This window comes from Fistularia commersonii, chromosome 1, assembly GCF_037954325.1.
Source record: "Fistularia commersonii isolate RoL2024-O1a breed Wild chromosome 1, RoL_Fcom_v1.0, whole genome shotgun sequence".
In the NCBI taxonomy this organism is placed as follows: domain Eukaryota; kingdom Metazoa; phylum Chordata; class Actinopteri; order Syngnathiformes; family Fistulariidae; genus Fistularia; species Fistularia commersonii.
Window position 1 is genome coordinate 9,599,261 of NC_141284.1, and position 27,761 is coordinate 9,627,021.

The 27,761-nt window shown below is 40.2% G+C and overlaps 1 protein-coding gene across 2 annotated transcripts; it reads right to left on the reverse strand.

Annotated features, from left to right (window-relative positions):
- Window positions 1–1,641: 1,641 nt before the first annotated feature.
- iars2 (isoleucyl-tRNA synthetase 2, mitochondrial) lies at window positions 1,642–27,630 on the reverse strand. 2 transcript variants are annotated; one of them, XM_086146800.1, is made up of 24 exons: window positions 27,246–27,630; window positions 26,973–27,095; window positions 26,049–26,202; window positions 25,818–25,966; window positions 25,676–25,725; window positions 25,371–25,480; window positions 23,586–23,673; window positions 22,361–22,476; window positions 22,091–22,260; window positions 21,308–21,398; window positions 21,047–21,198; window positions 20,783–20,943; window positions 20,464–20,566; window positions 18,384–18,477; window positions 11,528–11,608; window positions 10,946–11,054; window positions 9,161–9,263; window positions 6,957–7,079; window positions 6,743–6,874; window positions 6,561–6,667; window positions 4,728–4,873; window positions 4,431–4,621; window positions 2,288–2,432; window positions 1,642–2,126 (listed from the first exon to the last, which is right to left on the reverse strand). In XM_086146800.1, the coding sequence occupies exons 1-24, from the start codon at window positions 27,510–27,512 to the stop codon at window positions 1,990–1,992; spliced, it is 3,102 nt and encodes a 1,033-aa protein (XP_086002926.1). In that variant the 5' UTR covers window positions 27,513–27,630; the 3' UTR covers window positions 1,642–1,989. The 2 variants fall into 2 exon arrangements, with proteins under 2 accessions (XP_086002926.1, XP_086002935.1); XM_086146809.1 differs by lacking the exon at window positions 11,528–11,608.
- Between the last annotated feature and the right edge of the window lie 131 nt (window positions 27,631–27,761).

Genomic DNA, 27,761 nt, shown 5'->3' on the forward strand with positions numbered 1-27,761 from the left:
GGGCTGTTTTGCAGGGAAGAATGCAGATAAATTTGTGTCCAAATGTACCAGTCTGACTGAGGCATATATATGTTGTGATTGAAGCCAAAGGTGTATTAAGTAAATACTGACCTGAAGGGGGTGAATTGATGCTTTAAAAGAAGCATTTTTGCAAATTGTTGACAACAAAGCATACCTGTATTGATTTCATTTATGAAAGCAACAGAAGTGGAAAACATCAAAGGAGGATGAATACTTTTCATCAATAGTGTATGTTGTCTGGCAACATTCTCACCTACCACTTCCTTATAGTCGCTGATCTTCAGATTACATTGTTTATACAAGATGTAGGCCAACTACATGCTCCTACCTCCACTCTTATATGTTCCTGCCTCACAAGAAAGTATTGCCATTGTCATAATTTTTGCAGTCTACCACCTATCTTGAGTACCATACCTGCCCATCACTTCTTCATTACCTATGTTACCTGCACCAATTATCACTCACCTTTAGGAATACTCCACATCACTTCAACTCACTCCACAATTTCTTTCTCTTATAACTCATATCCTACCTTGGAGGCTAACAGCATTGAGTATTACACCTTACATCTTTTTGTTGCAGACTCAACAAACATCTGACACTTTCTACTTACATAACTTTCCTAGCGAACTCCTCCCACTCCATCTCTTTACATCAGTACCATGATAGTGCAACTTTAAAACGTGCTCCTATGCTTCTAGCCTTGCTACCTATCCACCCAGTCTCCTTTACGCACAGTATATCTACCTTTCTCCTCTGCATCATATTAACCAACTCTATCTTCTCCTGTTTTCGACCCGTAGTAGCCCCATTTCCACTGTCACCCGGACCTTGACCGGTCTATTTTAAAAGTCATGGGTTTGATTTGCACGTTTACCCTGGTATAGGTTTTACATCGGATGTCCTTCCTGGCACATCCCTTTACATTTATCCATGCTTGCGACGAGCTAAAGGAGAACACTAGCTTGTGCCCCTTGAGAAAAAGCCCTAATCACGATGTTTTGCTCTGCTTTGATGCCCCAAACACTTGGAGTGAAAACTGAAATAAGACTTGACACCTTTTATGCCTTAACACAGGCAAATGTTGTGGCCAAATGCAGTGTTTTTTTGCTTGTCCACTTAGAACCTTTTTCATTTTGTATAAACACATAACTTGACCTGATTGGATTTATGTGAAACACTGCTACAGAAACACCACAGATGTCTTACCATTTAAGACTTCTCAGCCATAATATCTATCCAAAAAGTTACCTTTTCTATGACAAGATTTTAGTTTTGTCCAAAAAAAAAAGTTAATTAATTCATTGTTCACTGCTTATCCTGCAATTAGTCACAGGGACGTAGGGGCCCATCCCATTGGCTAAGAGGCGAGGTACACCCTGGACCAATCGCCAGATGATTGCAGGGCCGCATGTGGAGAAAAACAAACATATACTCACACATCTGGGCAAATTTCCATTGTTTCGAATTATGCATTGTTAATATAGCCCCAAAGGAAAAAAATAATATTTCACCCAAGAACATCAAGTACCTCTGAAGTTAACAGCAAATCAGTTGAGTTGTGAACAAACACTGTCCTAACTTAAAAATTGGCTGGTTGTTGGGAGCACTACAACTTGATAGTAGTAAGTTCAAGTTTTTATTTACATCGTCATGGTTTGATTCAACAGAATTGTTAATAGCTGAACAGTGTCACTTAATGTGTCATATTCTCTTTCCACACAGTTACATATTGCCGGTACATTAAAAATTAACAATGTGAGTAGCATCACTTCCCAGAGTATAATTGCAGTTTATCTCCATGCCCATTTTCACAAGTCACAACTGCTGATCTCAGAGTGTGTTTAATTGGGTTTAGTATGACGATTGACATACTAAGCTGATTAAGCTGCCGCTTTGTTTTAATTCTTTGGAGCCAAAACTAAGAGAGGTGGGAGCAAAGGGAATCTTTTTGGACTTTATTTGAGTCTATGTGATGATGGTCTTGCATCGCTGACAAAGGCAGTCGGGGGAATCTGCAGTGTAGCGCCGACACCGTGGGCACTGGTGAGCAGATGTGGGTGTCACTGCTATACTGTAAGCACTTTCCTCATGAATAACACCACCTGGCAACAAATACAAACATACTGGGTTAGACACAGAATGACTGTTGTCAATTGATACGAGCATAAAATGTCAACAATCACAAACAAATTACTCTGGTTTTGTGCCTGGTGTAAGAAACGCCACATCTACTTTTTCATATCTAACTTCTGAAGCCGCTCACCCTCAAGGTTGATGAGGAAAGTACCATGGCCCAGGAGAGCATCTGGGGACAAGTCCCGGGGCAGCTCACTGCTTAGCTTGACCCGGGCAGACATCATTAGCTCAACAAGCTGGGAAGAGTTGGAAGTCGGCTCCTCTTGGAGAGACTGAAAGCAAGATAGAAGACTGTCAGTATTTTTTTTCCTCTTTTTTTAATGTAATTTAATTTTATTTTACTTTATTAATAGTGACAATATAAAAATAAGATTAAGATCAGCAGATCTTAATCTCAAAAGTAGCATTTGGCTGGTTGACCACAAAAAGTAGAATTAAAAGGATGAAATTATGTGCCAATCTAAACCTATTTAAATGTAATGCAACATTAAAACATATTTTTCCCATTTATGGTTTACTGATGGAGGAATTTGGACAAAAAAAATCTTCCCACACTTGTATCTACTTTGTTACAATGGCAATTCATTCATTCAATAATGCCTTGCATTGTATCAAAAACCTGCAAATACATTGTTAAACTCTATAAAATAAATTGTAACAAGCAATCGAAAACAGATTACATTTTTTTTTAATATTGTCTGGATGAAAATGAAATTTAAAACAGGGTGTATTATAACTAGCAGCCTAGAATTTAAAACTTGTAAGGCATTAGGGCTGATATGATGGGAAGGTCCAATTGCTCTCACCTAGGGCTTATAAAACAGGAATACAAATGTCAAATAAAACAAGCAAGTGATCTGAAACTGGCAATGAGCAGATGTCATTCACTGAACTGACAAACCATTACCCAACATAAGATCAATGGCATTGGTATGTCCACACACCTAAACCTTCTGTTGGATTAAATACAAAATTGCATCAGATTCAAAATTGATGTTTAAAAAGTAATTCACAAGAGGCTTATCCTCACAACAAATGGGAATGTTAAATTCTCACACAATCAGAATCCTCACATTACAAACAAGAAGTGGGTGAAAAGTCTACAGATTCAAAGAAAAGGTTTGTCCGAAGATGCTGAAAGCTCTGGACATTGTAGGGCTGTTTAATTGAGATGTCTTTGCAATGTTGTGTAGGTACAGTGTGGATGGAGAGTTCTAACCCTTATCTATGGTCATGAGCTCTAAAGAGTGATCAAAAGGGCGAAAAAAAATGTTCTAATAGTGGCTGGGCTCAGCCTTAAAGATAAGGTGAGGGGCTTGGAAGGAGGGAGGTTTGCCAAGTATGTCTGACTGGGCAAAGGCCCTCTATAGGCCCTTGAAATGAAAATGATTTTAATTTAATACTGTGTATTTTGGACAGTATTAACATGTAGTCTTTTGTAATGAAATCTTGATTTGAAAGTTTTCTATTGTTTTGAACTCATTTTTTTCTTTCGTATTGATAGTTGATGTATCGCTGATGCCATGTTAAATCCTATCCATTTAAGCTAAGATTGGCGATAAGAACTGCCTGGGGTTCATATGAATATGCAAGTCCCAAGTTTTCACTTTGTGTCATTTCAAGGGCGCCTCTTTCTGTGGTCTGTATGCATCGCACTCAGGGGTTCACAACTACTGTCTTGGAAAGTAGCGTCCTTAAGACTGCAAGAAAAGTCACTTATCTCTTTAATTTCTTCTTCTCTTTCCTCTCTCTGTACACATACTGTAATCCCTAAAATTCCTACTGAGAATTTATCGTTCAATTATTTCGTTAGCAGACAACAGAAGGGAAAAGCCGAAAGAAGAAGAAGACAACAGAACAAGTAAAATACAGAATGAAATGTGGCCTATTAAAGACTACCTGTTACCAGTAGTTATCCTGAAGCTACTACTATGCTGGAATCAAAACATGTTTCAACCAACAGCACAGTCAACTTGTTAAACTACATGCCAACCACAGCTTTCTCAGAGAGAGAAGCTTGTGGATGAGGGAAAGAAAAAGCTCACATTTGCAGACTAATAGCAGCTATACTGTTCATCTGAAAATAGCTCATTTTGTCTGTAAGCAGTTCTTTGGGAAAAGAAAAAAAAGCTCACATTTGCAGACTAATAGCAGCTATACTGTTCATCTGAAAATAGCTCATTTTGTCTGTAAGCAGTTCTTTGGGAAAAGAAAAAAAAAGTAATTACTTCAAATTGTTGTCAAACTGAAGTCTTGTTAACATGTTTTACCTCCATGAGTTCAAACAGCAGCCCAGGTTCAATGGCAATGCTGAGTTCATACTGAGCAGCATTTCTGCCTGGAATGGTGGACAAGAAAGAGTCCCTTATGGCGCATGCCCCTTCCACCGCCTCCTCTAACCCTGGCCGCCTCCACACAGAGCTGCTCTTGATCCATCCACTTCTAAAGAGAGTTTCTTCTTCTGCAAGAGTGCAAGGAAAAGGGCAGTTTATCTACATATCTAACAGCAACATGCAGAGATATATAGAACAACTTTTGAAATCTCAAACAATGGAGCAGCCACATACTGTCATGGCCTGGTGCATAACTATAGACCTCTTCAGCTAAGTGCGGCAGGACGGGAGCGATGGATCTTGTCACTCCATCCAGAATTTCCTCCAAAGCAGTCTGACATGATCTTCTACCCAGCGAATTTTCTGGATCACAGTATAGTCTGACAGTGTAAAGGAAGGACAGATGGTGTGAATATAGACATGGTAACATAAATGTGGTGCAACCCATTTTTACAGTGACATGGGTGCTTCTAGAGCAAGACAAGCAATCTGATAATGGTAGGGATCTAAAATTGCATTTATTTTTGACAATATGAAATTAGATCTTAAAAAAAAAAAAAACAGCTCACAGTAGACTTTGGAGTCTGAAAGGAGAGCAGGTGGAAGAGAATGTGAAAAGATAGAGCTATACTCTTCAGAGGACAGGTTATTTGCCGTACGAAAGAGTATGTGTGTGTAAATGAAAAACTGGACTCTAGGGAGGCAGGAAGAGGAGGTTAGGAAGGTGCAGGAATAAGAATATTTTAGGTCTAAGGGGGAATGTGGAAACGAGGTGTAGAGGTGGAGTGAGAGAAGAGTGTCAGGAGTAACAGAACAGTTACGGTGATGGGACAGTAACAAAAAGAGTGATGGGAGAGGTTTACAAGACGATGGCGAGACCAGCCCTTCTATACAGTTCAGAGATAGTGGCTCTGACCGACAGACAAGGGGTAGATCTAGTGGTGGCAGAGCTGGAGATATTATGGGGAACGCCGTGTAGGAGGACGAACATTTCCTTAGGATCCGCGGCTGTGTTCTCGCAGCTTCTGCATTTGATGCATTTAGCCGAGCTAAGCGGCTGAAAGATATTTAAGTCAAATGCTGTGCCTGCAGTATTCTCTTACAAGCATACAAAAGGTCCTTGGAAAATGAGTGATCCCCACTCAAAGAAAAACAACAGGCAGAAGAAGATGCTGGATGTTCCTCTGCGAGGATGGATACTACTGCAAGAAGTAGCATCTGATGACGGAAGGCCAGAGGAAACTGACGATGAGTTACCCGATCAGTCAACACAGCAGTCTGTAAGTATACAGTGAACAGCTGGTGACAAAATGTGGAGCTACCTACAGCAGACGCTCCCTCTGTTAGCAAAGCAACACAGTTGCCGCATGCACACCAGCGACTTTTGCCGACTCTTGCCTCCTCGCGTTTCACATCTGTCTTCAGTGTTATCCTTCTCAGCCACGTCTCTCTCAGGTTGAAATGGGGAGGGTTGCACAGATTACATGTTTTTGCAAAGTATGGTCAAATGAATGGGACAGAGCCAAGGTCAACCCCGTTACATCAGACCACGGTGTTGCAATGTAAACAAAATGGTGGCCTATAAGTTGTTTTTTTTGTTTTTTTTTACGAAACTTTTTTTTATACAAACTATGATATGATGAGAGATTGCAGCTGGTACAAATATTAAACAAATATCACAATGATGTCTAGAAAGGAGCACATCAGAGGGACAGCCCAGGTTAGACATCTTTGAGGCAAAGTTTGAATATGAGGAGAGAGAGTGAATATATTGGTAGAAGGATGTTGGAGATGGAGCTGTCAGGCAGGAGGAAAACAAGAAGACCAAAGAGAAGAGCTGTGGGTGTGGAAAAGGGCGACATGCAGTTACTGGGTGGGACAGCAGAAAATGTAGAAGACAAGGCAAAGAAGGAAACAGATGATCTGCTGTGCTATCTCATGAAAGGGGGGGGGAGTCAAAAGAGAGGAAGAATATTTTATAAAGCATCTATTGACAGTCATGCTCTTTAATTCTTTAGGGTGCTTTAAAGCTAATTTTGTTGAAGTAAAGCTCTTTAACTACCTTACCTGTCTTTGATGATGCTAAAATAAAAGTTGGAGAGGTCTCTGTTAATGAAGGCTTGGAGGATGCGTATGACCCTACCAGCATCAAACTCACTATAGGCATCTGTAACCTGTAAATACATACAATTACTGCACACACTTTTGTTGATGGTTTCAGAAGACGGCACTGAATACCTTAAACACACCTTTATGCTATACTCGCGGAGCAAATGCAACATGTACTGGTCGATGTAGTACATCTGTTTCGAGTCCACAGCTTGAGTGCGCGGATCGAAATTGTGTAGGTTGCCCAGCAGAAACCTTAATGTGTTTCTCACCTGAGATGGGAAGAAAGAGGATGAAAATTGTTTCATATAACACTGCATTGGCTGCATCATGGGTGAAATAGGTATACTGTACCTTGTTGATACTGTCTCTCACTGACTTTAGAACTGTAGGTCCAATCTGAACCTCTGAAAATACATTGGACTCTGCCACCCACCAACGTAGTGCATCTGCTCCATAGGCTGGCATGCTGGCATCCTGACACAAGGGGGTAAAAAAAAACTCTAATCGCACATTACCCCTGACACTTTTCTCCAACCATTCCAACCTAGTTGAACACAATTCTTCACCTCTTTTCCACTCTCTCTATTGTTCTGGACTGTTGACCCTAAGAGCTTACAAATTCTCCATCTTCTTTATTGCCATTCTCTGTAGTCTCATGGTTCCATTTGGTCCCTCTCATTCACACAGATGTATTCTGTCTTACAGCAGTTAACCTTCATGCCTCTCCTTTAAAAGGGAGTATCTACACCTCTCTAAATTTTCCTCCACCTGTTCCCTGCTCTCATTACAGATCATAAATGTAATTTGCAAACACTACTGTCTAACCTCATCTGTCAGCCTGTCCATTATCACTGCAAACAAGAAGGGACTCAGAGCTGTTCAATGATACAGCCCGACCTCGACCTTGAATTTCTCTGTTGCAACTACAGCACCCTCACCACTTTTGCATACATGTCCTGGACCAGTCTAACATACTTTTTTGCCAGACTAGACTTTCTCATATGATACCATAGTTCATCTCCTGGGCACCCTGTCGTTTGTTTTCTCTAGATCTACAAAGCCACAATGCATCTCCCCCTGACCGTCTTTTAACTTCTCAAACAGCATTCTTAAAGCATGGAGGCATGAGGCACTTTTTTTCCCCCCAACTTCTTGATCTCCAATCACTGTAGCCTCACCGTTCCACCCGGGTTCCTCTCATTCACACACATATATTCTGTCTTGCTGTGACTAACTTTCATTCCTCACCTTTCAAGAGCATACCTTCACCTCTAGATTTTCCTAAGCCTGTTTTCTGCTCTCACGACAGATCACAATGTCAATGTCTGCAAACATCATGGTCCATGGAGATTCCTGTCTAACCTCATCTGTCAGCCTGTCTATCAAAACTGTGAACAAGAAGGGGCTCAGAGATGATCCCTGATGGAGTACCACCTCCACCTTGAACTTCTCTGTTACCCCTACTGCACACCGTACCACTGTCTCACAGTTAGCATACATGTCCTGCACCAGTTTAACATACTTCTCTGCCACTCCAGACTTCCTCATACAATACCAGAGCTCCTCTCTTGGCACCATGCCATATGCTTTTTCTAGGTCTACAAAAAACACAATGCAGCTCCCTCTGGCCTTCTCTGTACTTCTCTATTAGCACTCTCAAAGCAAATACTGCATCTGTAGTACTCTTTCCAGGCATGAAGCCATACTGCTGTTCACAAATGCTGACTTCTGCTCTCAGTCTAGTTTCCACTACTCTTTCCCATAACTTCATCGTATGGCTCATCAACTTTATCCATCTATAGTTAATGCAATTCTGCACATCCCCCTAAATTTAAAAACAGGCACCATCACACTTCTCCATTCCTTAGACCTCTTCTCACTCCCTAAGGTAAAGTTTCAAGTTTTATCTGACTGCGATTATGTGAGGTAATTGAATAGTACATGTCCATGCCTGTTCTTTGAAAAAAGTATTCACTACAGCCGTTTACATCCCACCAGTCTCCCTACATCCATCCCTCTGTGTTCCTATCCTGGATACCTTACCTACCAATCATTTCTTCATCACTTCTGATGCCTGCACTAACATGTCCATTGAAGTCTAAGCCAATTACCACTCTCTCATCTCTGGGGATATTTTGCATCACTTGATCTAAAGCCTTCCAGAATTTTTCCATTTTCTCAAACTCACATCCCTCACAGCAGCTGTTGCTATTGCAATAAGAATGTTTGTGCCTGTCCTTTCCAACCCTCATACCAACCCAAGCTCTATCACACTAGGCAAAAGCCACCCCCATTGTGCTGGGATCTTTCCAAGGTTTTTGCCAGGAAGAGGGCAATTTTTTACATTGCTACAAGTGCTAGCTACAAGAACTTGCCCATGGGGAATAATGATTTTCTGTAAATCATTTAAGGACTTTGGTCCAGACCTGCTTTAAATGTAAAGTGTCATCAGACAAGTCTTTTGGGATTTGGCTACACATTAATAATAATTTGACTAGGCTATAATTGAGATCCAGCAATGAGTATTATCTGCATTTTATTGTCTTTGAGTTTACCTTTTCCCCATTGATGACAGTATCTGGGTGTACAACATTCCCCTGAGACTTTGACATCTTCTCTCCCTTATCACTGACAGCAAAACCATGAACCACCAATGACCTAGAAGGACACACACACACACACACACACACACACACACACACATATTTTAAGAGGACTTCAATGTCAATTAATCAATGTTGGTCATTTTCATAGGAACAACTTTAAATGTTTACTTGCTACTTGAACAGCTTGTTTGATGTGACATAATGCAATAATTTTCTTTCTGTAATCTCCAAAAACTAAAAACAAATAATACATTATCAGTGAAGTACAAGAAATTTTACTTCTAGCTGTCGAGCTTTTGATCAAAAAATCTGAGGTGACAAATATTTTTCATATAAGTTTACACAATTTGGTACGATTTTAAACTATATAGTCATATTACACATATATACAGTCATTTGGCAGACGCTTTATCCTAAGCGACGTACAGCGAAGATGCCGGGGATTGATCCCAGTACCTCATATATGCGAAGCACGTACTCTACCACTGAGATACACGCTCTAATATTGACATGTCCACACGTTCACGGCGTAGTTCACATATGACTATATAGATAAGAATTCGATTTCTATTTTGCAATATTAGATTTTTTTTCAGGATGAAATAGCCATATTTATCCCAAGAAGAAAAAAACAATAAAATATAGTAAAATCAAATTGAAATTCACTTTATCAAATAAATAAAATACGAGTTCTCCTTTACTAAACAAAGACGCCCTGCATCGCAAACTCTTGCTCCTACCATTGTACCCACGAAAGATCTCATACGGAATAACAACATGCTCTACGATGCTTCCTAAACGCCCAGCATCTACCCAAGAGCCTGGTAAAGAACCCAAGCATAGCAAGAAGATGTTGCCTATTGCTGAAAAGTTAAAACTTCTTGATATGTTAAAGGGAGGCAGAAGTTTTGCAGAAGTTGGCCACCATTACAGCATTAACAAATCTACAGTTTATTACATTCAGAAAGATGATACTAACATTAGGAAGACCGCGACCTTAAGCTTAAGTATAACAGCTATAACATCGCCATAACTACTGCACAGCAAATTCATCATCATTCAAGTTTGGGCACAGCTACACATTTTCAAAGGTGAGTACCCTATACAATTATTTGAGTAAAATATAAAATTTGATTTCTTTCCATAAATAATTTCTATTTACATTTAATATGATTTTTAATTTAGTCATTTGCTGTACATTTTGTACTGTATTTCAATGTCTATCTTATGTTATAATTATCCGAAAGTGTTTAGTATACTGTGTAAGTGTGGGAAGCGTAGTGCAGTCGATGATGGACTGATAACAGTTTGCGGGAGGTTCGTAAAGGGTTGAGTGAGGTTCGTTGCGGGTATATATATCTGTGAATCTATATCTATCAAATCTCTACTTTGCAGAAATTCACTTTTCACAGTAGGCCTTGGGATGTAATTCCTACGAAAGGTAAGGGTACACTGTAAATTCTACTGTGGGATAAACTTATACCTACTTTTTAGCTACAGTTAAAAATCCTTTTGGTCAACATTCAAGAAGTAAGCAAAACTTCAGAGATTTTGATGAAACCAACATTACATCACAAAACCCTGAATGTAAAACCAACTTTTGTGGTTCAGGGGAAAAGGTCTCTTAAATAGTCCATTCTTTTATTTTAGGGTATCAGTATTTTTCAGTTTAAACATACTGTATGTCAGTCAAGTTGACAAGAAAAACAACAGTGTGTAGATGGGGACACTGACTTGTAAGGTGCTATGTTCCTGACCGCTACACTGGTAAGTAGTGAGGACTGAAACCAGCCTCCAAGTTGGTCCATCCCCTCCACATACACATCTGCTCTGGGTGTTGGCTCTGGAGGGGAAAAAAAAAATTGGGTTTTATCTTGAAATGATGACACAAAAAGGAAAGAAAATTTAAATTTCAGTGAAGACCAGCCCTGAAGAAAATGTCTAGAAAAGACAAGCAAGATTACAAATCTGTTGTTAGTAGTGACCAAGCAGTGGAAGGCTTTATGTATTTCCAACCAAGCATAATTAAGACATTAAAATATGGCTCATACATGGCATTACAGATACAAATACACGTCAGTTTTGTCCGGGACAATTCTAAATCCTGCTACAAGGAAAACAGGTCGCCATGAAATGCTGCAGTTCAGCAAGTCCTAGGAAGAAAGTTTCCAAAGCCAGGAAGTGTGCTGATATCCACCATGCAATTAAAAGATAAAATGCTGGAAAAACATGTAGGGCTTGAAAAGCTGAGAACCAGCGTCATTACAACATTAACAGCCGAACAAAGAAGTTTTATGAAATGTATCATCAAGCAACCTGTGACAAAGGAGTTGCGTAGTGAGACAGGGAGCCAGCTGAGACTTGACTCAGCCTCCTCAGAGTTTTCCTCCGTATCCTCTAGAAATGACAATAAAATTAATATCAGTAATGGGAATTATAACATTTTCCACATTCAAGTTCACTGAAATGGTGGTGCTTGCCCTGGACAAAGAATGTTTCAGGAGTTTTATTTTCTTAATATTATGTTATTTCAACAACTGAACAGGGCCAGCCAATCAGTCAATGCATGCTGGCTTGTTGATGAATTCTTTACCTTGTACAGTGGCCTATGAGTGTCAACAGCAGTCATTATTTGTTTTGTGAGGGATATGGCTATGGGAGTGTTTTGGAATCACATAATCACTGAAGTCAAACTATATATCTTCTTCTTCTCCTTTCAGCTTTTCACTTCAGGGGTCGCCACAGCGAATCAACCTTCTCCATCTAACCCTATTCTCTGTATCCTCCTCTCTCACACCAACTAACTTCATATCCTCTCTCAATACGTCCATAAATCCTCTCTATGGTCTTTCTCGAGACCTCCTGCCTGGCAGCTCCAATTCCAGCATCTGTCTACCAATATATTCACTCTCCCTCCTCTGTACATGACCCAACCATCTCAGTCTGGCTTCTCTGACCTTCTCTCCAAAACATTTAACATGTGCTGTTCCTCTGATAGACTCATTCCTGATCCTATTCATCGTGGTCACTCCCAAAGAGAACCTTAGCGTCTTCATCTCTGCAACCTTTACCTCTGCCTCCTGTCTTTTCATCATTGGAACTGTTTCTAGGCCTTACAGCATCGCTGGTGTCACTACTGTCTTGTACACCTTTCCTTTCATTCTAGCCTGGTCTATTCTCATTCACACACACACAGATACTCTGTCTTTCTGTGACTAACTTTCATTCCTCACCTTTCAAGAGCATACCTTCACCTCTCTAGATTTTCCAAAGCCTGTTTTCTGCTCTCACTACAGATCACAATGTCAATGTCTGCAAACATCATGGTCCATGGAGATTCCTGTTTAACCTCATCTGTCAGCCTATCCATCACCATTGCGAACAAGAAGGGGCTCAGAGCTGATCCCTGATTGAGTCCCACCTCCATCTTGAACTTCTCTGTTATCCGTACAGCACAACGCACCACTGTCTCACAGTTAACATACATGTCCTACATCAGTCTAACATACTTCTTTGCCACTCCAGATTTCCTCATACAATACCAGACCTCCTCTCTTGACACCATGCCATAAGCTTTTTCTAGGTCAACAAAAACACGATGCAGCTCCTTCTACCTTCTCTGTACTTCTCTATTAGCATTCTCAAAGCAAATACTGCATCTGTAGTGCTCTTCCTAGGCACAAAGCCATACCATCCCATCACTCTTCTAGCATCTGTGACTACATTTCACTCTCACCCGGACCTGTTGTACATCCTTTCCATCTTTATCTCTCTGTTTCGCCAACCTTTATAGATCATTCTCTCCCTCCTTACTGTCCAACCGAACATACAGGTCATCAGCCTTTGTTTTGCCTTTGCTACCTCTATCTTTACCTTACGTTTTATCTCCCTGTACTCCTGTCTATTCTCTTCAGTCCTCTCAGTATCCCACTTCTTCTTTGCTAAATGCTTTCTCTGTATATACTCCTGCAATTCCTCATTCCACCACCAAGTCTCCTTATCTACTTTCCTTCCAGATGATACACCAACTTTGCTACCTGTCTCCCTGATAACACTAGCTGTTGTTCTCCAATCATCTGGAAGACCCCCTGACCACCTAGACCCTTTCTCAACTCCTCCCTGAAAACCATGCGACATTCCTCCCTTTTTAGCTTCCACCACTTTGTCCTCTGCTCTACCTTTGTCCTCTTCATCTTCCTTGTCACCAGAGTCATCCTACAAACCACCATCCTATGCTGTCTGGCAACACTCTCACCTACAACTACTTTGCAGTCACTGATCTCTTTCAGCTTACCTCGTAAATGCAAGATATGGTCTACCTTCATGCTCCTACCTCCACTCTTATAAGATACGCTAAATTCCTGTCTTTTCTGGAAAAAGGTGTTCACTACAGCCAGTTCCATACTTTTTGCAAAATCTACCACCATCTGTCTCTAGGCGTTCCTATCCTGTATACCAAATCTGCCAATCACTTCTTCATCATGTCTTCATCAACATGCCCATTGAAGCCTTTTACTACTCTCTCATCTCTGAGGATATTCTGTATCACTTCATCAAGCTCATTCCAGAACTTCTCCTTCTCCTCAAATTCCCACCCACCGGGGCATAGACACTAATGACATTGAGCGTCACACCTCCAATTTCCAGTTTCAGACTTTGGCTTGGAGACCAGAGGGTTGCAGAGAGCCACATGGACCACTTTATACGGAGCGTGTACTGGGGCCTGAAGGAGGTACTGAACATCTACACTGCTCCCTGGAGCCTATACCGGACAGCCTTCTTACCCCTCAATTTATGCATAACTGACATCAGAGGGAGGAGGTGGTTTTAAAACAAAGAATGCTCCAAATTTAGTAGACCATTATGGAAGCAGGCATTGGTCTGTTAGCGAACACAATTAGTATACAAAACAATAAATTAGCTACCAGCCTGACTGTAAGTACTTCATTACTGATCAAAAAAAAGTTTTCAGTGGATGGCCACTGCTTATTGTGAAGCATTGGTATACCATCCATCAATATTCAATTTTTCTTTCATTTTTTCATTTAATTTTCTTTTCATTTGATTCAAAATTTTGCCTGAAGAAGCTAATCATCCAACATTTTACTCAACATATAACATCCATCTTCATACTCTGTCAAAAAGTTAACGTTCAGCCTTTCTTGACCATATCTGAGAATTAGTAATTTCTTTGAAGCATTTTCCCCTGGAATCTGCACCTTATCATTGTGGAGGAATTTCTGTGCCCCCATGATCCTGGGAGGAATATTGTATGGGACATTAGCCTCTTACGGATCTCCCAAGGCAAAATAGATCGAGATGAGGGTCCAGACTAAGAACGATTAAAATGTATGTAATTCAAGGCACTTCAGCCAGATTAGGGAAACTGGGACACCCTCCTCAAGCCAAGCCTGGGAGGGGAGCATGTCGGCAAGGTGGTCAGGCCTTGGCCTGCTCAGTTAGACACAGCCCAATAAACAATGTGTAGCCATGTGCTCTGTGGACTGCAGGAAGAAACATAATGGTCAACTGCAATTGTTTTTTGTCACAGACAAAAAGGGGAGAACGACACACGCTCGTCCTCAGTGTGGTGAACATGCTTTTAGAACAAGGAATGTCACCTGTCTAGCAAGAAAGGATCCTGAGCTAGTACATCAAAGCGAACAGTAACTGCTGAAAATAGATGGAGTCTCCTCTATGCATAGAACTGGATCTTGAAGCAAACTACTTGAGGGGGCTTCTGGAGTAGCTCAGGTTAAAAGGCATGGGGCAGGTATGGGGATACTTGCAAACCCCACAGCTGGGTGCCAGAGTAACGAAATGCAGTTAGCATCTAATCAGAAGTGCAAGAAGCAGAAGTGCATATGTACAGAATGTGCAGTATCTACAGATAAATGCAGTATTTATAGAATAAATACAATTACATGGTAAGAGAAGAAGATCTCTGATGCTATTAGCATTTATAGACCAAACACTGTCCTTGTGTCTGACCTTCTCAGATGCACTGGACAGTGGTTTGATTGGAGGTCCACCTTTTGACTCCTCAGTTAAGCTAAAAGACAGCAACACTTAGGGGGGCAATACCAGAGGATCTGGAAAGGAAGGTCGGGAGGAACGGCCTGTCTGGTCCTAACACAAAAGGTGTTTTATGATTAGATCTTTGTGCAAGACGCAGATTGGCCATAACAAATGCCTTGTTTTAGAATAACGCTGTTCAAATGTGTACATGGTACCGCAACGTATTAACTCAAGGATCAGTGACTGACTTCATAGTCACATCATATATCTGTGACGCACTGGACACTTGGATGAATAGAGGAGCAGAGAGGTCCACTGATCACATAGTGGTGTGAGTTGGAAAAGGTGGTGGGTAAGCCTGTAATGACAGACCTGGTTTATCCAAACAGTTAGTTCGCGTGAACTGGGAACGCATGGCGGAGGACACTGTCCACCAACCCTTCAACTCATGCATCCAAAAGAATTCTTCTCACATCCCAGGGAAGTTCAGGACACAGAAACAGAGTGATCCATGTTCAAGGCCTCCATTATGAAAACAGCTTCCCAAAGCTATGGTCAGAAAATCATCAGTGCTTGTCATGGCGGCACCCTGAGAACCCATTAGTGGACACCTGCAGCAATGGAGGCCATCAAACAGAAGAAGGAGGCCTTTCTGGCGGGTTGGCACAACAGTCTCCTGAAACTGTGAACAGGTACCGGACAATCGGTACCTGCAGCCTCAACAGTCAAAGAAATAAAAAACAAGTATGGTAGAAGTGTGGAGAGAGCGTGGAGAAGGACTTTGGATTAGCCTAAAGAGGTTTCTGGAAAACAAACATGTCAGGAGGGGGAAAAGGGTTTAGACCAAGTTGTCTAGAGCATATGAGAACTGTTGATCCTGCCATGGGACATTGTTAAGCTGTAGAGAGAGTACTTTGTGAAGCTTCAAAAGTTAACTGGCATACCCTCAGTGAAGGAGGCAGGACTGGAAAAGTCTGATAAACCTTTATCCATGTTGGCATAAGAGGTTTCGGGGGCAGTCATGAAGCTCCTCAATGGCAAGATAACAAGTATGGAGAATACTTCCAGATATATTTAAGTCACTGGACATGATGAGACTGAGTTGACTAAGCCACCTCCGATGTGGTTGTGCTGGTGACCTTCAGCAGGCAATGGAGCGGTTTGCAACTGAGTGCAAAGTGTCAGAATGAGAGTAAGCCCCTCAAAATCAGAGACCATAGTACAATCCTGGAAAGTGGTGGGTTGTACCCTAAAAGTTGGAGGGGAGGCCCTGCCTAAAATGAAGAAGTTGAAGTACCTTGAAAGTCCCAAATATAAGTAATTGACCTTTATTTCCCCGGGTGGTGGGGCTTAGCCTTAGAAATAGAATGAAGCGCACAGACATCTCAGGGAAGCTTGAATGGCAGCCACTGTCCGTTTGTGTCATAAGGTGTTAGCTAACATCTGAAATCACACAAAAAAGATGCCTCCCAGGCACCTCCAGTAAGAGGTGATCCAGACATGTCTATCTGAAAAGATTCCCTGTGGCTTAAACAGAACACACAGGAGGGATTAAAAATCCGTGCTAGGATTTAAACTACGGAGGTTGAAAAACTGCGGGTCAACCACGGTGGGAACAGGTTTCAGTTGTATCAGAGTACTTTGGCCAAAGAGAACTTAAGTGGCAAACCTGCATAAATGTTTGCACTAATTGAGCAGCTGCTATGTTTGGCAGCACCACAGGATTTGTAAACAGGGTGAAAGTAGGGCATCCAGATGTTATTGTGACGCATTGTTTTATGCACTGGGAGGCACATGTTGCCAAGACATTACCAGCAGACCTAGTTTCTGTACTGAAAGATGTCTGCATTATTAAGTCTGCATTATTAAGTTTGTGAAGCCAAGACCTGTAAAAACCTGCATGTTTGCATCATTGTATGAGGAAATGGAAGCTGTGCATAAAGTGTAATTGCTCCATACAAAGGTCTGGTAGCTATCCCAAGTTTTAGCCCGTGTATATGAGCTTCAGGAGTAACTTCAACTGTTTTTGACAAATGTGAAGTATTATGGTACTAAGTTGCTTTCAAGTGATGAGTGTTATGCAACACTGGCATATGTGGCAGATATATTTCAACATTTGAATGACCTGAACACATGAATGCAAGGCTGAGATAAAGACCTGCTCACAAGTACGGGCACATAAAATATTTGGATTTTGTTCAAAGAGGCAACTCTGGAACCTGTGGAAAGTGCCAAACTTGAAATGTTCCCACACACCCAGAAATGGTGGGGTGTCAAAAGAGTTGCATTGTGTGAGACAATAGGTAAACATCTGCAGACTCTGGAGCAGAAGATGTCATGTTACTTCCCTTCACTTTCCACTGATTGCCTTGACTGGGTTACCCATACAGCTCAACTCCAGTTGGAAAAGATAGGACTTCGCAGGAGGAAATAACTGAACTGAGACAAAATTGTGGTCTAAAGCTGAGCTTTGCTGATCTACCTTTGGACAGTATTTGGCTGACTGTTGCAAGGGAGTTCCCAATTCTGGCGAATAGAGCTATTTCAGCTCTGCACCCTTTCTCCACAGCATACCTACAGTATGTGAGCTGGGCTTTTCAAGCATGATTGTAATAAGACTAAAAAAAGAGCGACTCAGAGGAGTCAAAGGAGATCTTTATGTGTCTCTCCTCAATTCCTCCAAGAATATCAGCTTTATGTTCAAGGAAACTGGGCAAGATGTCACCTTAAGTAAATTGAGACTACGGTTTCATTCTATTTCATTAAAAATGTTTTTGACATACTTATTTGGGGGTGTGCCATGTGATTTGTCCAATGTAAAATGTGTGCGGTGGCTCAAAAAAGGTTGAGAAACACTGCTCTAATGGCAAAAAAGGCATTTTCCAATCCTTTCTGGGAAGTTGTATTCAGTGACTGACTTTTGACCTGGTAGCATTAAGTCAGAAGTTACTGGGTCATGAGAGCTTTTCTTGGGGGGCCATAAATGTCAGTGAGCATTTTCCCCACTCAGACAAAAATACATGACAGAATTCTCTCTGACTAACTAAAATGAAGTTTAACAATTAATTTGTGTTGTTCTGGGAGCATCCCTGATCTAACTTACCAAATACTGTCCAATTCTACAAACTAATTAAACATAAATGAAAAAAGTTACCTTCAAGTACAGCTGCCCATGATGTTCCGCTGTCAAACCAAATGTCCAACACATCTTCTCCACGGATGTAGTCAGACACTGGACCTGCTTTACTCTGACAGACACAGGTAATTTACGCAATACTCCTGGCTTAAAATGTCTTCATTTTAGTTACTTTCTTGTAAATATTTTCACCTTTTTTGAAGACAACACAATTCCAAAAAAGTTATGCTGTGTAAAATGTTAAAAGCAGAATGCAATGGCTTGCAAAACTCTAACTCATTTTATTCTCAATACAATATAAATAACATACCAGATGTTGAAACTGAAACATCAGTTTACAATTTTTTGGAAAATATTAACAAATTTTGAATTTGATGGCAGTAGCACATTTCAAAAAAGTCCGAGCAGGGGCAAAAACCATGAAAAATGGGTGAAAAAAATTGGTAAAATTAAAAAAAAGAGGGGGAGCATTTGACAACTTATTAGGTTGATTGATAGCAGGTCGTAAACATGACTGGCTAACAACTCAGGAATAAAGATGGGCAAATGTTCAATTTCATAAAAATGTTGCTCGACGTAAAAAAAGAAGACGACTTCTAAGATCCCACCATTTACTTCTTCTTATCCTCCTTCCAGTTTTTCCCTACACCACCATTTACAGTTTATATTATTAAATTATTCAGACAATCAGGAGGAACAGCTGTGTGCAAGGGGCAAGGCCAAAGGTCAAAACTGGATGGTCATTTCTAAAAGTCATTTCGAATAACCTGGGGAAAAATGGAAAATTGTAATGTGGTTAACTGAGATTTAATTTTTTTTGAAAGCCATGGAAACCATGTCCCGTAGACCAAAGAGGAGCTGGGCCATCCAGCTTGTTATCAGTGGACATTTCAAAATGATGGTATCCGCTTAGTGCTTTTGTCATGGGCAGCTTACAAATCTGGAAAGGTAATGTATATACTGAAAAAAACTGTGGTTTTAGAACAACACATGCTCCCATCTACACAATATCTCTTTCAGGGAAGCCTTGCATATTTCAGTAAGACAAATGTCTTAACACTCACTGCATCCATCACAACAGCAGGGCTTCACAGGAAGAGAGTCTGGGTGCTTAAGAGGGCAATCCAGCCAATTGTCCAAAAGAAAACATTTGGTGCATCATGAAACGTAATAAACCGCCATGAAGACACAGGGCAGTTGGGCAGCTAGAATCCTGTATCAGAAAAAAATTGGACAAAATTCTTCTCCAAAATCCCAGAAATGGTTCCTTCACTTCCCAGACATATAGAGCCAGTTGTTAAAAGAAGAGGGGATGCAACAGGCTGGTTGACATTATCCCGTTGCATCTTTTTTGAGAAATGTTGTCATCAAATCCAAAATGAGACAACATTTTAATGAAATGGGAAAATGTCTCAGTTTAAACATTCAATATGCTGTTTATGTTCTCTTGTTAATTGAATGTGTGTTTAGAATATTTGCAAATTTTTGCACTTTGTTTTATTGACATTTTACACAGCATTCTAACTTTTGGAATTCTAGTTATACAAACTCTTTCCAATGTCAGTGCTAGTTTTCTTTTTTTTTATTTCTTGCCACTTTTTTTTTTTTAGAATAATGTCCATTTCTAATTTTTCACTGCTTTATACCTTTGTCAGTTTATAGTACTTCATCAAATTTCTGAATCCATTTTGCTTAACAAAGTAAATTTGCAACAAGTTGGTACAAGATTTTACCATCAGATTGGTAATAATACTTGGATGATTTTCAAATGTATAATTTTTAAAAGTTATGTAAACCTGATGTCACTTAAACCATTTATAAGATTGAATTTATTTTTGACATTCATGTTTCAGGATAAGAGTTCAAAAAGTAATTTTGTGAATTCATATACAGGACACTTCAATATTTTGACATACAATAGTATAATATCCAGAAAAGCCAGCCTAACAGAGGTCTATGGCAAATATTTCAGTGAATTTATGTATTACTCTGTCAATCATACCACAATGTATTGAAATAATATAACAACAGTGATATTGATTTCATGTTTCAAACTTTGTAAAGTCTGACTCTTATGGATTTAATAACACAGACTCACCTTTTTTAGGACTTGTTCGGGCAGTAACATCTCAATGGGAAGCTCCCACCAACAATCACTGCCCTTTGCTTTGAAAAGCTCTGCAATATAGGACACTGAGTGCCTACAGAAGACAGCAACACATAAATGTTTAGTGTGTGTGTGTGTGTGTGTGTGTGTGTGTGTGTGTGTGTGTGTGTGTGTGTGTGTGTGTGTGTGTGTGTGTGTGTGTGTGTGTGTGACAAAAGTTGATTCATTAGCACTATTTCTCGAGACAATGCTTTGCATATGTAACCAAAATTGTGCCAAGGTTTGTTCGTCTGCATATATAAAGCATTACTTATTGATGAGAGCCTCGCCAGTCTCTTTGCTGTAGAAAACTGGGATTGGGACACCCCAGCTTCGCTGTCTAGAGATGCACCAGTAGGTTCGTCTATCCAGCATGGTCAGCAAGCTACCACGAGCTGACTCAGGCAAAACAGAAACCTTCTGCAGCACTTCCTGGAAAAACATACACAGCAATATCTTTATTTTCTTGGAGAGAACAGATATGACAACAAAATTACTCGAAAATGTCTTGCAAATCTAGAAAGTCCATGCTCACCTTTGCCTTGTCTTTGAGTGAAGCTGTATTAATGAACCACTGCTTACTTGCTCGAAGGAAAACAGGCTGCTTTGTCCTCCAGTCATATGGGTAGCTATGGACACACCTCTCCTCCTTCACCAAAACCCCACACTCCTTTAACATGGAAATAACTAACACAAGCAACAGGAAATGAGGAAACGAAGAGATGCAAATTGTAATAAAACACTACAGACATTAACTGTGAGAGGGACAGTGCCTCCCTCCATATAATTTCAGTACCTTTTTCATTGCCTTCTTTCATCACAGACAGACTCTGGAGCTCAGGACCAGCCAGCTCAGTAAACCTGCCCTCCTCATCCACCATACACTCCTGTGATTGAAGAGCAGATTTATATTGACGCAGTGTATCTATGCCCATTGCTCACAGTTTTTATTAAAGTGCAATTATCAACATATACATTGGTTCCAACGCAAGAATTACTCTTGGAAACAGAATGGTGCCTAATGTTGTGACCCAACCCAAAGTGGTCAAAGTGCAAATGACAGAGGAACTTTTGTGACACTCACACTTTTGTGAGACACTATTTTGTGGAATTGTTTTAATTAACACACTTTTGGGGGATAGTTTTCATTACAGTAAAAAATTACATTTTTCAAAGTCATTCAAAATTGAAAGGATTGGCTAGATTGTTTTATTATTTTTAATAATAAAACAGCAGCATATTTTACATCTCATGTTTTGCAGTTAACCTTGCAGTTTGGTTACTGCCTTGGGGTCTGTCTGTGGACACTTGCATATAAGAAGAGACATCACAATGTCAAGCAAAAAACAAAATTTGCAACAAACTAAGATAAAAAAAATTGCAACAAATTAAAATTACTGAAACAAATCTTTTTACATATGGTCTTCAATTTTCAATGATTTTTGAACACCTCCAAAGATACTGGATCCAGTAAGGGAATCAGCCAACCTTAAAGATGAAAGAGTTCCAGGACAAAAACACATAACTTTCTTGCATGCTTTTTTCAGAAGTTTTTCCTGCTTCTGAAAATAAAACATACCACAGGTAGATTATATTGTGACGCCACACTATAATCCTCCATGCCGTGAGCTGGAGCTGTGTGGACCAGTCCTGTTCCCTTTGCCATGGTTACATGATTGGCTGGCAATAATGGGACTTGCCTGTCAGGAATTGTGGGGTGCTTACAGATGCCATCCTTGAGATCAGAGCCTTTGAGGGGAAATTGTCATATGAAATGTAAGTGTCACAGAATAAATGAAACCCTCTATTGTCTATGAAACATTATAGTGAGGCTAAATACGCATATCACCTTTGAAGGTGCCCACACTCTGCAGTTCAGTGCCAAGTGCTGCAGCAATGCTTGTTATACGTTCTGTGGCCATCAAGAGAAGCTGAGAAGTGTCTGTTCTCTTCACCACAGAGTAGCTAACAGTAGAAAGCAAGGACTTTCAAATGTAATCTTACAAAGCATATAGAATGACTGTGTATGTCTGTGTATGTGACAATTGGAGTTTTAAAGAGTTTTTTTTTCATGATTATGACATGATTTCAATACAAAATAAAGAGCAAAAGTTCATCACCAAGTCAAATGTAGGAGGCTACTATGGATATTTTAAAAGTTAACGTCTATAGCAGTGAAAGCAACAGATGTGTAAAAGAACGGCTGAATTAATGTGGTTCAAATCTTATCGCTGCAATTGGAATTGATTTCTTCTCTTGACGACATTTCACCTCTCATCCGAGAGACCTCTTTAGTTCATAGTTCATAACTAAAGGCGCTTCTCGGGTGAAACGTGTTCATGAGAAGAAATCAAGTCCAGTTGCCACGCTAGGATTTGAAAACAATTAACCATGACCTAGAAACCTAAAAACCTATCTTTAACCTAAAAAAAACAAAAAAAAAAAACAAAAAAAACTGAGCAATATTTCATTTCACTGTGCAATATTCAGAAACTGTCCAATATTTCATCTCATAACAGCTACACTGTGCAATATTTCATCTCATCTCATAACAGCTACACTACAATTTTCCCTTCCACCATACTATTGTGCACTCCTTACCTCACTTGTTACTAAGACACTTATAGTTTTATCACTGTTTACTAAGACACTTTATAGTTTCACTGAGACACGTTATAGTTTACAGTTTATTTTTATTTCTAATTCTGCCTTTTCTTTTATTATTTATTACTGTTATATTTTCTGTAACTCTGGCACAGCAATTTCCTTCGGGATCAATAAAGTTGTTCTTATTCTTATTCTTATGACTGAGAATCTCCATACAAAATAGCTATAATTATATTGCTGCCCAGAGAAAACTGTACCATTTAACCTTGTGCAAAAGCAAGACTCTTGAACAGCTATTAAAAGGTGCTAAATCATGTTGGTTGTATCAAAAGAATCTGTGCAAACACAAAATGGTGTGATCACAATGGTGAAAGGTCAAATCATAGAACTTTGTAGGTGTTTAGCTGAAGTAAAATAAGGCCAGAATTCAATACAGTCAACTGCATTTATATTGTGGAGGTGCTTACTGAGCATTGGGCATGTAACAGATGGCTTGGTTGGCAGGAATAGTCCAAGGCTGGGTGGTCCACACTAACACAGACACACCATGGAAATCTGCAAATATCCAAAAATATTTCTAAATTTCCTCCACTATTGGATAAAATATGCACTGCTAAAAAAAATAAAGGAATACTTTGAGAACAAATAACAAACAATAAATCAAGCTGGACACCTATAATGATATGGGCTTGGAAACGTTTTAGTTAAAAAAGAATGCCACATTGCTTTATCAAAATGAAAACTAGCTACAGAGGGCCAAATTAAAAGACTACGTGAAATTCAAAGCGAAAAGTTACACCAGGCTAGTCCATTTTGCTGAAATGTAATTGTAGACACTCAAAACGGTTTTCAGTAGTTTGTCTGTCCCCCCACAAGCTTATATGCATGCCTGACAGTGCCCATGGATCAGTGTTTCTGTTGGTCTCAGCTATTCCAATTAAATGAGTTTAATGCCCTTTTTAATCCCACTGTAAACAAATGTAATACCCAAGTCCAAGTCCAGATACGTTTATTTATAATAATGTCAATAATTTATATCTGGAATACATTTAGCACAGTAGCAGATGTGTACATATGACCTTTTGAGTGACAATGGATCTAAAGAAAGACATGGATTTAAGTTCATGTATGATTATTAGTGTGTATTTCTTAAATCGTTTCCTTTTTGCTTGGACTGACTCTACATTTTTCATTTCAAGATATTTGTCCTTGTATCTCCTCCTTAGAGCATTTGACTACGTGATCATGTGAGCCATTGAGTACACTGCCTGCGTAGTTTTCTGCAAGTTCATCAGCATCCCTCTGAAGGCTAGCACACACCCCTATCAAACCGGCCCTTATCTTTCTCTGTGTGTCCAGCTTATCCTCCAATTCTTTTTTTAATTCCATGCATTGCATCCTCGATTCCTCCACTCTTCATCAAGGTCCACAAAGGGGCTTTAACCAGCCTCGGCACAGCCCTTCATCCAACCACTTTTGTTGATATTACACTTTCCCATTTTTCCGACACAACACCACTCTCCGCTCTTTAGTCATGCTGAACCCAGTGCTGCAACTTCAAACAATAGCCAATTAAAGGGGTCGCCTGTCAATCAACACTGATCATCACACTGTTTGGATCTAAATTATTACTTTCACATAGCCTCATCAAAATAAAATGTGAACAACAAAGTTTTTTCCCCATCAATTGTATTTTTAGTACCCCTGGATATTAAATTTAATGTTTTTCAACGCTATTGACAGCCATTTAAATGCTATTTAATTTTTGGAAAGTCTATTTAATGAATTTTAGTGCTTTTAATGACCCGTTAAAACCCTGAGCATGCTCCTAATGAACTGCCAGATAGTCTCCTGAGGTATCAACTTCCCACATCTCGACCGAGGCATCTTTGAGTTCTTGGATAGTCTGAGGTGTGACCTGACAGCATTAGATGAACAAGGACATAATGTCCCAGAAGTGCTTAATGGCTTTAGGTTAGGCAAGCATGAATGCCAGTCTGTTTTATCAATTCTTTCATCCTCTCCGGACTGCCAGCAAATGCTCGCCCAATGTGTGCCCCTGTAGGTTCCTGATTTCATTTTCATCAAGTGATGTTTTTATATCCTTTCATTTCTAACACATTACCTAATCCATATCAGCATAGATATTCAGTATGATGTTTTTTTCAATTGAGACCTCATGCATTTTCAAAGTGTTCCTTTCATTTTACAGGGATGTTTAGTTACATTCGACTAAATACAGTTACTGTTACCTGGGTTAGATTCAATCTTGGGTGGCTGTTTCACCATGATGAATGTGGTATAGATGGCTCTGCTCACATGCTCAGTATTGTATTCCAGTTCTGCTTCTGCTAGGGCTGTTCTAAGAGGCACAGAGACATAATTACATGGTACAAACATGGGCACTAACTGATTTTTTTAGATGTCTATGGAAAATCCCACAAGCATATTTGATGCATGATGGTGCCAGAAACAATTTACTCTGGTACTTGATCAAATTGGTCAAAAACTAACAATTTCATGTAGTAACCCTTACATTAAGCAAATAAAGGCATACCTTGATGATGGAGACCAGAAAACTGGCTTGTAATCCTGGTAGATCAGCCCCTAATAGCAAAAATTGTGTACTCAAAATATAATTTCTGTAATTGTAGTAATTGCAGATATTTAAAAAATTTGAGCAGTGCATTTTGCCTCACCTTACTATGCATCTGCTGGAATACGTTCAGCTGGGCTGCCTCATAGTCACCATCATAAGTGTAGTAGCATTTGTTCCAGTCAGCCATTATACCCCACCGCTGGAAGGCAGCCTTCTGGCGTGAAATGGCCCCTTCTGCAAATTCACGTGCTGGATGGTATCAAAACAAAACATTACAGCAGATAAAATTTGAAAGCCATTTCTTCTGAGAGAGTATTCACTCATCAGATACCTTTCTGTCGTATCTGCAGAGGACTGAGGCCTGAGGTCCCCAGTTCTCCCAGAGCTTTCAGTTCGATGGGCAGGCCATGGCAGTCCCAGCCTGGAATGAAGTGGATCTGTCGGCCCCTCAGCATCTCAAAACGGTTACGGATGTCTTTTAAGATCTAGTTCAAAGACAGCCAGGATTTTTCTGTTCATATAAAAATCAAACTGTAGGCATTCAGAAACAGCGTTCTTAGTTTATTTTTTGTGTCCTTCCTACATAGCCATTTACACTGTCATCAGTTCTCCATCAAATAAATGAGAAGAAATACAACAAGACTCATCAATACATGGACAAACAAATTGAAGTCCCTGGTCTAACAACAAGTGAGTGTGTATAGCTGTTGTAAACCAATGTCCGCTCATCCATTTACTTTTCTCCACTTATCTGAGGTCGGGTTGCTGGGGTAGCAGCCAAAGCAGAGAGGCCCAGACTTCTCGCTACCCACCCACTCGGTCCAGCTCTTCAAGACGTTTCCAGGCCAGCCAAGAGACATATTCCCTCCAGTGTGTCCTGGGTCTTCCTCGGGTCCTCCTCTCAATAGTTCATACCCTGAAGACCTCACCAGGGACGCATCAAGGAGGTATCCTGACCAGATTGCCTAAACCACCTCATCTGGCTCCTCTTGATGCAGAAGAGCAGCAGCTCTACTCTGAGCTCCTCTTGGATGGCCCTCCACCTTTTTTTGTGTACCAATTTGCATTTTTTCATTCACTCATTCATTAAATACTGCTTAATTATGTCCAAATAAAAAAATGCAAATGTTCTGCAGATACGGTTGCCAACCGTATAAAGAATATTTGCTTTTTTTTTTTTTTTTGATAATTTTGCATCAGTATGGTATAATAGTGTGTAACACCTGAAACCTACAGAAACTGTATGAATTGTTACCTTATTAAGCGCATGCCCAACATGAGGGTCTCCATTGGCATACGGGGGGCCATCATGAAGACAGAACTCCTTTTTAGCCTTTCTGCTTCTCTGCCAGGTATACAATTCTGCAAATCCACACTTCTAGAATAGAAAAAAAATCATCACCTGACCCATGCTGACCTCGAACTAAACGCCAAATGTAGACCAAATGAACTAAACGCCAAATGTAGACCAAATGAGAGAACTTGACTATTTTAATGATCGGGGGGGGGGGGTCATCGTATATCCTACCTGCTGGATTTCTAGCTCTCTGTCCAGAAGCGCCTGTCCGGACAATTTCATTTGAAACTCAGTCCTAGGAAGGAGAACTGTCTCTCGATACACACCCCGAGAAGCGCCTCCCTGCGTAGACTGCGCACTGATTTCTCCAGCGCTGACACCATGACAATGTCTGGAGATGAAAGAATGAGTCCCTTGGAGAAGACCTCCCCTCCCGTGCGACCCTCGTGCCCATCTCACGAGGATTGTCCTAAATACGGACACACGGTGCAGCCGCATATAGATGAAATGTAGATTGGGGTTAAGTGTAACCACAATAACTGAAAATGACGATGCTGTTTCTGTGTTTCGACACTCTACAGTTGAAGTGTCGTTAGATTGCTCTTGTGGCTGCGATGTGTTTCGTCCGGAAGAAAAAACGCGAAGGACAACTACGGAAGCCGCGCGTGATCAGTATTGACGCAAAAGGTTTTCTTGTAAAACTATGCCCTGGTGGCTATCAACTAGGAGAGCAGAGAATATTCATGT

Coding starts and splice junctions, on each gene's coding strand:
- iars2 (XM_086146800.1), bottom strand. CDS start 27,512: ATGCGGCTGCACCGTGTGTCCGTATTTAGGACAATCCTCGTGAGATGG. Junction 22,261..22,360: donor GAGTGTGGGCACCTTCAAAG/GTGATATGCGTA, acceptor TTCCCCTCAAAG/GCTCTGATCTCAAGGATGGC. Junction 20,944..21,046: donor CACTCAAAGACAAGGCAAAG/GTGAGCATGGAC, acceptor ATGTTTTTCCAG/GAAGTGCTGCAGAAGGTTTC.